Source organism: Anolis carolinensis, chromosome 3 (genome assembly GCF_035594765.1).
Source record: "Anolis carolinensis isolate JA03-04 chromosome 3, rAnoCar3.1.pri, whole genome shotgun sequence".
In the NCBI taxonomy this organism is placed as follows: domain Eukaryota; kingdom Metazoa; phylum Chordata; class Lepidosauria; order Squamata; family Dactyloidae; genus Anolis; species Anolis carolinensis.
Genome location: NC_085843.1, coordinates 229,286,827 through 229,299,764, shown reverse-complemented (window position 1 = coordinate 229,299,764; position 12,938 = coordinate 229,286,827). Strand labels below are relative to the sequence as shown.

Here is a 12,938-nt window from a genome sequence, read left to right as displayed (position 1 = left end):
TTATCATTATTACCATCTTTATTTCTATTCCATCTTTCTCTCCATGGGGGCTCGAAGTGGCTTACCATAAATTTAAAAACATGGCAAATACAAAAATTGGAAATAATTTCAAATAATTAAAGATTTGTATCATGGATACAAGTTAAAATAAAATTAATATACAATGAAACACTCATACAATTAAAATTGCATTTAAAACTAAATATCTCCTCCAACTCCCACCCACGATCTCACCAGCAGTGTGCCTTTAATTGGCACTACTGCAAAATATCACATTAGGTATTTTAAATTATTTTGACTTCAAATTCTGACTTTTAAAAAAATCTACACATTTCAATATGGGAAACATCTAAGAGCATCATGATATAAAGTACACATGTGGATGAGGTTACTTTTAGCAGAAGAAAAAAAAAGAGGTTCTACCTTCATATCAATTTCTTCAATCTTCTTCATATATTGAACTTGTTCCAACATTTGCTCTTCTTCTGGGGTCCTTTCTCTCATTGGGTAATTCTGAACTTCACAAGACGAATGAAAGGTCTTTGGAAAAAAGGAAATAAAATCCATTTAGGTGTCTTTCAGATTTGCTATGCTGCAGGGAAGTTGCAAGGGGGGGGAGGAATCATGGAGGGGGTGAGTTTGAAACACTATTTTAAGTGTAAAGGTAAAGGTTTCCCCTGACATTAAGTCCAGTTGTGTCCAACTCTGGGGGTTGGTGCTCATCTCCATTTCTAAGAGCTGGCGTTGTCCATAGACACCTCCAAGGTCATGTGGCTGGCATGACTGCATGGAGCTCTGTTACCTTCCTGCTGCTACCTTCCTATTGATCTACTCACATTTGCATGTTTTCAAACTGCTAGGTTGGCAGAAGCTGGAGCTAACAGCAGGTGCTCACTCTGCTCCCTGGATTTGAACCTGCAATCTTTCAGTCTGCAAGTTCAGCAGCTCAGCGATTTAACACACTGTGCCACTGGGGTATGTATTATATTTTAATAATTTACATTAATCCAAAATGTATTATTTAATTTTTTAATTTTTGTATTGTGCATTTTAAGCTATGACCAAAGTGTAGGATTTTTAACTCCTTTGTAGTCCTATACAAAATCCCAGAATACTTGTAAAGTATCTATACAAACACAGGATAGTCTATGTACAAAGAAAATGTGTCCAAATAACATACATTATTAAAGTTCCCCGTACAAATCTCAATTTGGTCGTATCAGACAAAATGAAAAGGAGCAACAGCTCTAACACAAAAGTTATTCAAGTCTGGTATTGGTTCCAATGTATATAGGCTTCAGGGATACATAGTCAATGAAAATATCTTCCAAACAAATTAAACAGATGGTTGGTCGTGTTGCTGTATACTGGAATGAAGAAAATAATGATGGAGCACCACTCTCACAAAAGTCTTCGAAAGTAAAGTCCAGATAAAGTCCCAAGTCTACAGGGGTCCCGGGTATTTTTGTACCCTGTTTCAGGGAGAAAATCCCCTTCTTCAGGAGTTGTTATACTCAGCAACAATGAATGTATATATAGTGCCTAATTGCTTACACTGAGTGACTCTGCTTGTGGTGATTTCAACTGCGAGTCTCCCTGAAACAGGGTACAAAAATACCCGGGACCCCTGTAGACTTGAGACTTTATTTGGACTTTACTTTCGAAGACTTTTGTCTTTTGTTTGGAAGATATTTTCATTGACTATGTATCCCTGAAGCCAATACCAGACTTTAATAACTTTTGTGTTAGAGCTGTTGCCCCTTTTCATTTTGTCTGATATGGCCAAATTGAGCTTTGTACAGGGAACTTTAGTAACTGCTTTGTAGTCCCCACAAGGAGAAAGGTGAGGTATAAATAAAGTAAATAATACCATAATAATTTACCTGTATTTTTTCTATTTTTCTGTCATGGACTAGAAATCTGTTGCAACTTAAAAACTGAGTAATTTATCATGCCAAAGCTTCCATGCACTTCAGTAAATGACTGAATTTTATCAAGTTTATCTATACAGCTAGCAAATAGACTCCAGTCCACAAAAGGTCTATGCCAAACAAAGCTGTGAGTTTTATTATTTTACATATTATGAGCTATCCCTTTAATCCTTTCAAATTTGCAGATGAGATAAAACAGTAAACATGTCATATTTTTCTGGATTAAGTTGGTTCCAATAACCTAATAACCTCCATATATTCTAAAATCAATAAACTATTTATGCTCCATTTTTCATAATCATATTAATTCACATATAATAAATCTGAGTAAATTATACCATGATATTGCTGAAGACAGGAAAGATATTGGTACTTCAGTTCTTGTTGAGGTCTAGGGTCTGGTTTGCACAATGAGACTTTTTTTGGGCTGAATTATTTTATTTTTATTTTACTTAATAATTACTTGGTTACATTAGTAACAAGAGAAAGGTGTGAAACGAAAGGATAATGAAGTTACCTTAACAGAACGCCCTCTAACAGACATTGCATTCCAGCACTCTTGCTTAATTATTTCACGTAAATAACGATTTGCTAGGCTTTCCATTTCTATATCCTTCTTCACCTATTTCATAGCAGAAAAAATAAATGAAAAACATAAAATTACACTGTTTTTCATGTAGGTAATAAAAATCACATGCACACATAGGAAAGGTGACACCTGGCTAGAAAATAGTGCATGTGAAATGAAATAACCAAGTCAAAGCCCTGCATGAGTGCACTAGAAATAAACTTCCCAGTGGGCTCTTGAAGATTCAAAATGTTTTTGTTTATTCATACAAGGCTTTGATTTGGCTGTTTCATTTCACATGGACATTGTGATTATTTTGAATAAAAAAATTCTGAAATGTGGTGAACTATTTTTCTTTCTTTGTGGAACAAGGACCTATATCTCTTCTTTTTGTGTTATTTCTGTCTCTGGTACCAATATTTATGTTAAAGAAGTGACATCAGGAATCATATCTGCTTTGTTAACTGAGGTCCACCTGTATTTCTTTATGCCCTTAAACAGTCACGTTAAATGGTGTCCATAGAAGATAATCGTACCCTTGCCACTTCTGTTTCACTATGCACTTGTTGCTTCTCTTGTTCTTCTACATCCAGGTTGAATTCTTGTTGGTCCAGTCTCTCGATTTTAGGTGACATTGAATTATCGTACATCATTTCTTGAATCTATTTTTGAGGAAGGAGAAATTGAATGGAAAGCACACATGAATACAAAATGGGTATGGAGAAAAACCAGGTTGCTTACCTGTTGTATCTGTGCTTTTCTGAGTAATCACTCATGAATTCACAAATATGGGTCTTGTGTCTGCATAAAGCCAAGTTGTTTTTTTTTGGTGGGAATTCTGTTTCAATCCCCCAGCATGCATGACTGACTATCTTCAGTTCTTTTGTGGTGTTAATTCATATAACAGAAGCCAAGGTGGGAAAGAGGAGACTAGGGCAGAGTATGTTCATAGATGACCACTTGAAGAACCACAGTTATGGCTAAGTAACCTGTTTGTTTTCTTCATGGTCTCATTAACTCAATACAAATAATTACCTCAGTAACTTACTGAAGGTGAGCAACATCCTGCAATAACTGGACACAACTTTTCTTCTGAAGAAAGTATTTGCTTAGTATGTAGGTGGGGGGGGGGCGAGGGCAGGGGCGGGGACAGGACAACGATGGTGAATAGTTGAGACCCGATGAAGGCTCAACAGATATCTGGGAATTGGGCACTGCAGATCATTTCAGCTGATGTTTCCATTGCTCTGCTTGAGTAAGTGTAAAGATTCAAATAGCCAGCCTAACAATAGGTGGGGTTGGAGTAGAGTTTCTATTACTCAGCCTATCATTGTATAAAGTCTCTAAGTGGGGATAGCCTTCCAAAAGAATGTGGCTTTCGAAGACTTCCTTGCACCAGGAACACAATTGCTGAAATCATTGGTTGCCACCTTTGAGAAGAAGCTTAGTGAAGAATTACATCTCTAGGTCAAAATAATGAATTGAACTACAGTAAGGAATATTAGAAGAGAGAAATAGTGTAGAATAGAAGTTTGAAAATGTGAAGGGAGAGAAGTGAGTATAGAAAGCTCAGAAGAGTTCAAAAACTGAATAGGTAGAGGGAAAACTCTGTAGTGAAGTAACTCCTGTTTCTGGTTGGCATGAGAACATGTGGGACAGATCCACTTTCCAGAATGGCCCCACAGTATCAACTCTCAGGCTCCTGTTACTCAACATGCCCCCTTTCCTTTTAAGATCCCTCTCCAGATTGGGTACTTGGGCCTCAAGTTGATCTCTATGGCTGGATTTACTGCACTGAACTGCATTATATGACAAATGTATGTAGACTCAAAAAATCCAGTTCAATGCAAATTTCTAGTTCCATTCTGAAACTTCATTATATGGCAGTATAGATCCAGCCTATGTGGGCCAGATATTGCATTGATCTGTGGGTTTGCTGTGATATGTATAACTAGATGCTTTATCAAACTGCACAGGAACAAACTAGACATAGATCCCATGTACACTGCCATATAAGGCAGTTTTATAATGCAGTTTAACTGCATTGAACTGCATTATATGGCAGTGTATATGGGGCCATAGTTGTAAAAAAAGAAGAAGAAAGAAATAGAAGCTTATTAAGACACATGTTAATCATTTAGGGCTCCCAAAAACTGTAATCACTGTGGCTTACTGTCCTATCTTCCTAAACCATCATATTATAAAAACTTTCCCCTATCTGCCATCAGTCAGACAAGCCTCAACTTTGTATCCTTTCTCCTCCATAGCTGATCATCTGAGCATTCTCTGAACTGGCACTGGCTGTCACCAACCAGACTTGCCCAGTTCTTCCCTTCACGCCATGTGATTATGGATTGGTCCTATGTATTGACCAGAAAATAAAGATGAAAGCTTTAAAATTAAGAAGACTTCATAAAATTGCAAATCACACTTACTATCCCATTAAATATTTTGGATTCAGTTACACAGAAGAATATCTGTGTTTAATTGTATTGGACTTTCTCACACAATGTGTCTCCCATCACGATTTTTAGAGGCTTCCGTACAAGTATGGAAAGGGCCCAGAGAGAATGTTAGTTGGAAAATTATGTTTAAAAGTTACTTTTAAATCAGTATTGTTATTTTAATGTTTCTACAGTTTCGATAAGCTGAAGCTCAACAGCGCTTCTGAAAGCATTCTGGCAATTCAGTAACACACCGTTTTACGGAGTCCTTTAATTCCACGTTTCACTTCCTTTCTCTTTTCAGCAAATTTTGTAGTTTCATTCTTGACAGCCTGCAGTGTAAAAAGGAGAGAGATGGTGAAAAGAAACAGAGGTATAGAAAACCACAACTTTAGATATAAGAAGCAAAGGCCAGATAAATTTAACAAATAGCATAATGCAAAAATTATATGATCTAAGGTTTTTCATTTTGAAAAAATACAATACTTTCTTGACTATTTTCTTCTTAACAGTGAGATTAACTGGAATGGCATTACACTGGGTATATGAAACTTTACTTGTCACTAAGTATGTCTACTTAGATATAAGTCTCATTTGTAATCATTGTAGACTACTCTCAGATAAATGTGCAATGTAAATGTTTCATTTTCAGCTCCTGTAAATCAAATCTGTGAATAATTAAATCCACAAAAGTCAAATTCAATAATAATAATAATACTAATACTAATAATAATAACAACAACAATCATAATATCCTGCTTTTTCTCTTCCAAGGAAGACTCAAAGTAGCTAACGCTAAAAATCATAACGAGGAAATTAAAACCTAAAGCATATACATATCAAATTAGAACTAAATATATTACTATTAAAATGCATAGTTAAAACCAATAACACCATTTAAAAATGGATTAAACTACATAAAATACAGCACACCCTGATTAGGTCTTAAAAGCTTTCCTCCTTCAATTTGGAGGGTTGACTTTAATCCAATTAAAGACTTGACAATAGTATTACAAGTACCGTCTGAGCTTTCTCATCTATCCATGAAATTTCATCAGATTTTGCTTGAGTCAGGAGATAGTATTCATCTTCGCCTGTCACGTCAATACCTGATGTCTTGTGGAACCTTATCTAAAATATATGAATATGTGAGACAGGTCACGAGATCCATCTGTTTCACTTAAAATTCCGTTATCTGCCAGGTTTATTTTAGTATTCATTTCAAGAGACTGATATGTTTATACTCTCTCATATGGCTCACATTCCTACACAGCTTGGTCAGACTCATTCAACTGGAAGAATTTCATTGAGCACATGACTTTAATTAGAACAACCATCTATTATTTCACCATGGATCCAGAGGCAGGCCTATGGTATGTCACTCATCCAATTCTACATATATACACAGTACACATCTGTACAGTCAGGATCATAGCTTGTTCATGGATATTAATCCAAAATGGGGGGAGGGATCCTCTCAACATGTGGCAAGATCAAAGATAGATATCCTTAACAAGAAATGACTCATCTAGCCTTATTCTCCAGCTCTTTACTGCTTCATACAGTTTTGCTGCACATCTCAATGTATTTAAGAAATTTAGGACCTGAGAAGAAGCACTCTCAAAGGGGTGAGCTTTTGATACTACAGTCCACTCTGCCATGTTCCGTAGAATTAAGTTTTCACGAATGATATAGCTGCTATATGTATTAAGAAGATAAGTTCCAAAATCAGCTGCATCTTTTATTTTGCGCTCCCCAATCTTCCTTGGAGAAAAGAAGAGAAAATTGAAAAAGGAGAAAATTGGTTAATGTTTTATTGTTGTCTTTAATAGGTTAGTCAACTGCTTTTCACAACCCAAATCTAGATACATTTTGTCAGAGGTAAGTTTTAGGACAGCAGCTACCATAAATCAAAATGGCTAATAAAAAACAAGCAATTAAAAAGATTAATAGCATAGAACAACTTTTTATCAAGCAACCTTGCAACCTCATAATAATAATATAAAACAGAAACAACTTACGTAACAGTCTAAAACAGTCATCAACAACAACCAGTGAACCTGAGATAGTAAAAAGCCTCTGGGCTCGGGCGGGTGGGCTAGTGCAACTCAGTTGTGAGGACAGGGCTGATGGATAAAGTGCAGGTGTCCGATAGGAAAATGTAGGGATAGAGGGCTTACAAGGTAGAGGACTATAACTCTGGGTAGGAAACAACAGTAAAATGCAAAGACAAGATTTTAGGTCATCACTCATAGTTGGGACCAAGATTTTCTGGGGAACCGTCTAATCAAAAGCACAGCAACCTTCAGGTGTTGGGCTACAATCACTATCATTACCATATCAAATTAGCTGGAGAATAATGGGAAATAGAGAGCACCAGGTTATGCTAAGTATCATCCAGAACCTTTATTAGCAATCTGCTTTTTTTCTTCCTTCCCTGGAAGGAAGATGGCAGCACAGAAATAGACTATGCTTTTACTTTACTTACATACTTTCTTACTTAGGTGATCCCTTGTTGTCCAAGTATGATGGCCCTCCAAGTGTAGTGTTTTGGCGGTGGATACATAGGTGCTGTGGAGACCTATTCTTGATCTGCATGTTCTTCTGCAGTGAGGACATTGGTTTCCAGGTGGAAGGCGGTCCTGGTCAGGGTTGGCTTGATGCACCTTCCTCTTGGCATGTTTATCTTCGAATACCACAGCACTGCTGGTCACAGCTGGCCTCCAGTTAGAGCACTCAAGGGCCAGGGTTTCCCAGTTCTTAGTGTCTATGCCACAGTTTTTAAAGTTAGCTTTAAGCCCATCTTTAAATCTCTTTTCCTGGCCACCATCATTCCGTTTTCCGTTCTTGAATTGGGAGTATAGTAACTGCTTTGGGAGATGGTGATCGGGCATTCAGACAATGTGGCCAGTCCAGTGGAGTTGATAGCGTAGGACCATCACTTCAATGCTGATGGTCTTTGCTTTTTCCAGTATGGTGACATTTGTCCACCTGTCTTCACAAGATATTTGCAGGATTTTTCAGAGGCAACGCTGATAGAATCGTTCCAGGAATTGAGTGTGATGTCTGTAGACAGTCCACGTTTCGCAGGCGTGTAGCAGGGTTGGGAGGACAATAGATTTATAAACAAGCACCTTGGCATCACTACAGATGTCCCGATCCTCAAACACTCTCCACTTCATTCAGAAAAATGCTGCATTCGCAGAGCTCAGGCTGTGTTGTAGTTCAGTGTCTATGCCCCAGGGATCTCCTGTGCTATATTTTCGTGTTCATTAATACTAATTTGTCTAAACATTAATGAGATAGTAGCATTTGAAATTGCACTGCTTTTGAAAGCACCATAACCGTAGAATAATAGTCTGCTGGATGTCTGTCCTATGCTATACCCAAGCATTTTTTAAGTTCATACTTACTTCCATTTTAGACAAACAAGTGTTCCATCTTGTGAGCCACAGGCAAGCATATACTGGCTATCCAGTGAGAATACAAAGGATTTGATTCCTCTTCCATGATATGAATGGCAGTACTCACGAGTCCAAACATCCTTTTAAAAAAAGAAAAGAAAAAACTCGCTTATAACTGTTGTTCAGGAAGAAAGGAAACAACAGAGAAAAGGCATATGTGACTCTACAACCTGCTCTCAATCGCTCCACTTTGAAGCAATTGGGAACCTTATGTCTGTAATAGCTCAAGATATTCAATATGAAATCTGTAACTCACCTGATCAATGACCAAATTAAGTTTGCAACCTAAAAGAAAATACTGATAAATATATCTCATGTAACTACAGTGATATCGAAATGATGTAATAGTATGCTGCAGATACATCTTGTAAAGAATTTCCTTGTGCATAAATGCTGCAGGAAGAAATAGCCTTTTGCTTTGTATTTTTCTTCACTATCTTGAGTTCTATACAGTGTTTGTTCTTTTAGCCATAGTATTCTGCTATAGAAAGACTTTTATTTTGGTATCCTTAGATCAGATTAGCTTTATTGATTTAACTTGACTGTAACTTCTCCAGACACTATTTAGATTCTCAATAACAACAACAATAAATAAAAAAAAATTTAACCCACCCTCACTCCTTATAAGATCCTCCTGGCCTGACTGAATAGGACAGTAGTGTCAATCTGTCTTGCAAATTTGTGTCTGAAACTGAGGTCCCTTTTCCTTTTCCTGTTGTATTTTGGCTTTTAATTCAACTCTCATGCCTTGTGACACATCTTTAGTTATATTAAATTATACCCAAGCAAAAGAAACATTAAACTCCATATAGGTATATGTTTCCTTTATACGATTCCAGGTTTAATCTGTACTAATTTCTTCTATTTACCTTGAGACTCTACAACCAGTAACACAACACTAGCATCAAAAGAAAAAATAGAACATTCTGTATTCATTTATTTACTGTGTAACTTGAAATTCATTGGAAAACTGTGGTGAGCACAATTTTTATGAGAACTTTATTTTGACAGTTACCAAACTTGAAGCATCATGGATAAAAACTTGCCCACTCTCTGAAACTGAAGCTAACCACTTTCCATGAGTTGACAAACATAGGAAGGTACATCCAAATTGTTTGCTCAGTATCTTTTTCTCTGAAACAATGATTGGCTGATCTGTACTGGTTACCTGTAAACAAAACAGATAACAGATGTAGTGACGGTAATATTATTTAAAGCTTATCTTGCTAAATAATGAAAGGTAGGCAGGTAAGGACTGGACATTCAGTTGTGTCCAGAAAAAGCCTCATTAGTTTATAGAGACTGCTGCTTGCTCTTTTACATGCATCCCCATTTTTTGTGTGTTGTCTAAAGAATCTCATCTCCTAATCTATAGAGAAGCTTCTTCCTTCATCTAAAAACCACCACTACACTCTCTTTCAAGTCTTCAAGTGACATTTTTGTCTTTCTCATTAGTTGCTAAAATGTAGCTATTGCACTGGATTTCACAACGTTTCTTGCCTGGCGATGCTATTGTGGGTCCCAGGTATCCTTTAAAAAAAATGATGAATGAATGCATACACATTTTTATTATTGCCTTCAGCTTTTAAGATAGAATTTTCCTATAATTCCCCATTTGCCACATGAATGCCTGTCGCAGGTACTGAGGCAATCAGTCCTTGGCATGCATCAACGATGCCATAGCTTTACCTAAGGTCTAAAAGTCCAATTCCAATCTAGGCTAAAATTAATTTTCTGGACATCTGGAAAATTACTCCAGGTACTCCTGATTATTTGCAAAGTGCATTTCAAAAAGATAGTTATTGTAATTTTAAGACTGGTCAAGGATGCATAGAGTCAAATTAGATTTAAGATGCAATTTTGATTATATTGCAGTCTCTCAAAGAACAGGGTTTTTTTTTGCAAGGGGGAGGATGGGTTAAGTCATAGACACACCGCCTGTGAAAATTTGAAATGGGGCCAAGGGGAGTTTTGTGTGTGTGCATTAAGAAAGCATTTAAATTGATAGAAATGCAGCATGACAGGAGAGGCTTAGCTATTAGGTTTGCTCAAGAGAGTACAGAACACAGTCACAATAGATACAAAAATGACACCATATATTTCAGGCGGCCATTGAGAAGGTATCAGACATTCTGAGTAAAGTCATGTGACATAATCCATTCTGTAAATGGAAATATCCAAATACAAACCTTCCCTGTTAAATCAACATCTCCCATTTTTTGCAACAGAAAGGGCTGGAAACTCTGCTCCCTGTCCAGAACCACTCCTCCTCCCATACATAGTATATAAGACTGGGCAGAGATTCTTTCCTCTTTACTCGAAGAGGAAGATACGTTCAATGCCTATGCAGGAAACAGAAGAAGGCATAGAGACAAGCCTTCTGTGCTTTGTGGACTCTGTATACTCTCAGCTGCAAAGACAGTAGGCTTCTATGAGGTTTTTTAAAAATGGTGTATGCTTTTCACTTTTGTAAACACCTACTGTATCCAATAAACATTGGATATATTTTCTATTCAACGGCTTTATCTCATCTTGATCACCTTTGAAGTTTGTTTGGTTATGTTCTTGATCCAAGCTATACAATAAACTGTTAAGATTTAATTTGGCCTAATGTTTTAAAAGAGCTCCATGCAGTCATGCCGGCCACATGACCTTGGAGGTGTCTACGGACAATGCTAAGAAACTGAGATGAGCACCACACTCCAGAGTCAGACATGACTAGACTTAATGTCAGGGCAAAACCTTTACCTTTACCTAATGTTTTATCAAGTTTTCTTGTCCAATAGGATAATACCTTCGTAGTAAGATTGTATCTAAGGATGAAAGGTACTTGGCTAGCACTGGCTAACATGGTGCCATCCTTCCTCTTGACCGCAGAAGATAGAGGGAAATCTAAACTATATGCATGTTTTTGAATTATGTTCTCTTTCAACATCCCTCTTTCTGTGATACACTCTTCATTTTCTGCAGATTGAAAAACAATCACAGGAGGTGGGGGGGGGGGGGGGAGAGAGAGAGATTGAGAGAGAGAGAGAGAGGGGGGGGCGGGAAGAAGTTACTTCCATGGCTGAATGTTATGCCCTATTTTTTTTATTTCTAAAGAAATTAGTTGTGAACACAAGTCAATGTTAAGTCCCCAGAATCTTGCTTCCTCCAAGCATCTAATTCCAACCCAAGTGTTTTTATTCACTGTGTGTTCTCAGAGTTGTCTCCATAAATGTACCAATAGGCAAACTCTCATTATCTGAAGCTTGAGCAATTGAAAAACAAATGGCGTATTTTCAAATGAACAGCTTTGGACCAAAATCAGGAAGTGAAAAGATCTATGTGCCATTTTCCACTCCTAACCTTATCCTTCTTTGCGCTGTTTAGACTTGGCAGATATGTCAATGCTTAGCACTGATGTATGGAATTAGAGGTAAACTGAACCCTGTACTAAGGCATAATTGTATTTTTTTCTTTTGTTTTGTTCTAAGGTTCTAGTTTACCTAAATTGACTGAGATAACCCAGCAATGAAACAACAATGAATTACTGAATTAGAAAAACAGGAATGACACTCTTTTTCAGTGAGCATTCTTTGTTCTCACTGAGCTGTTTTGTGTTTTTTTCCCTCTCTTAAGACTATTTTCCCTTTCATGTTTATAAACTGCAGTCAAGTCACCTTTGGCTTATGGTGATTCTATGATGAGAGACTTCCAAGTCACTCTAACCTGAACAGCGCTACTCAGGTCCTGCAAACTCAGGGTCATGGCTCTTCTGACTGATTCTATCCATATAAACCATGGTCCTCTTTTCCTTCTACTATTCCTATTGCCTTCTACTTTAGCAAACATTATTTTTTAAATAGTGAACCATGTCTTCTCATGATGCGTCCAAAGTATGATAGTTTAGTCATGATGGCTTCATAGGAGAGTTCAGCTTGATTTGCTTTACAACTCAATTAGTTGTCCTTAGTTTTTTGTTTGATTAATCCTCAGTATCTATAGAATTCTTCTTCAGCACAATATTTCCAGTGAGTTGATTTTCCCCCCTATCAGCTTTTGTTCCTTTCCACCTTTCATTCTCATATACAGAAATGGGGAATGTCATTCCACGAACAATCCTATTTGTAGTATTCAGTGATATACAATTACGCTTCCATTTGCTCACAACTGCTCTTTCAAGTCTTAATCTTCTTCTGATTTCTTGACTGTGGTCTCAATTCTGATTAATGACTGAGCCAAGGTATGGAAAATATTGAACAATTTCAATGTCTTCATCTCCTACTTCATGGTGATGAAAATCATCTGTAGTCATTATTTTTTCTTAATGTTCAATTGTGAACCTGACAATGCACTTTCTTTCTTTACTTTCTTCAACAATAGTTCTAATTTTTTCTATTTTTCCTAGCAGCATGATGTCATCTGTATAACTTATATGATTGTTGCTCCTTCTTCCAATTTTCTTAGTTTAATCCTGCTTTATATGATACTCACATCATACAAATTAAACAGATGGGTTATAAAACCTTGTCTGACCTTCATTGACAAT

At 36.9% G+C, this 12,938-nt stretch overlaps 1 protein-coding gene across 4 annotated transcripts in view; it reads right to left on the bottom strand.

The window, feature by feature from the left end:
- cfap43 (cilia and flagella associated protein 43) overlaps positions 1-12,938 on the bottom strand; it is a 55,649-nt gene that overhangs the window by 17,246 nt on the left and 25,465 nt on the right. For all 4 annotated transcript variants that reach the window (XM_062976283.1, XM_062976284.1, XM_062976286.1 and 1 more), the window contains 9 exons: positions 11,202-11,371; positions 9,423-9,575; positions 8,357-8,487; positions 6,548-6,707; positions 5,964-6,074; positions 5,198-5,275; positions 3,036-3,161; positions 2,449-2,553; positions 424-540 (listed from right to left, as the gene is read on the bottom strand). In XM_062976283.1, the coding sequence (XP_062832353.1) occupies positions 424-540; positions 2,449-2,553; positions 3,036-3,161; positions 5,198-5,275; positions 5,964-6,074; positions 6,548-6,707; positions 8,357-8,487; positions 9,423-9,575; positions 11,202-11,371 (1,151 nt within the window). The remainder of the gene's footprint in view (positions 1-423; positions 541-2,448; positions 2,554-3,035; positions 3,162-5,197; positions 5,276-5,963; positions 6,075-6,547; positions 6,708-8,356; positions 8,488-9,422; positions 9,576-11,201; positions 11,372-12,938) is intronic.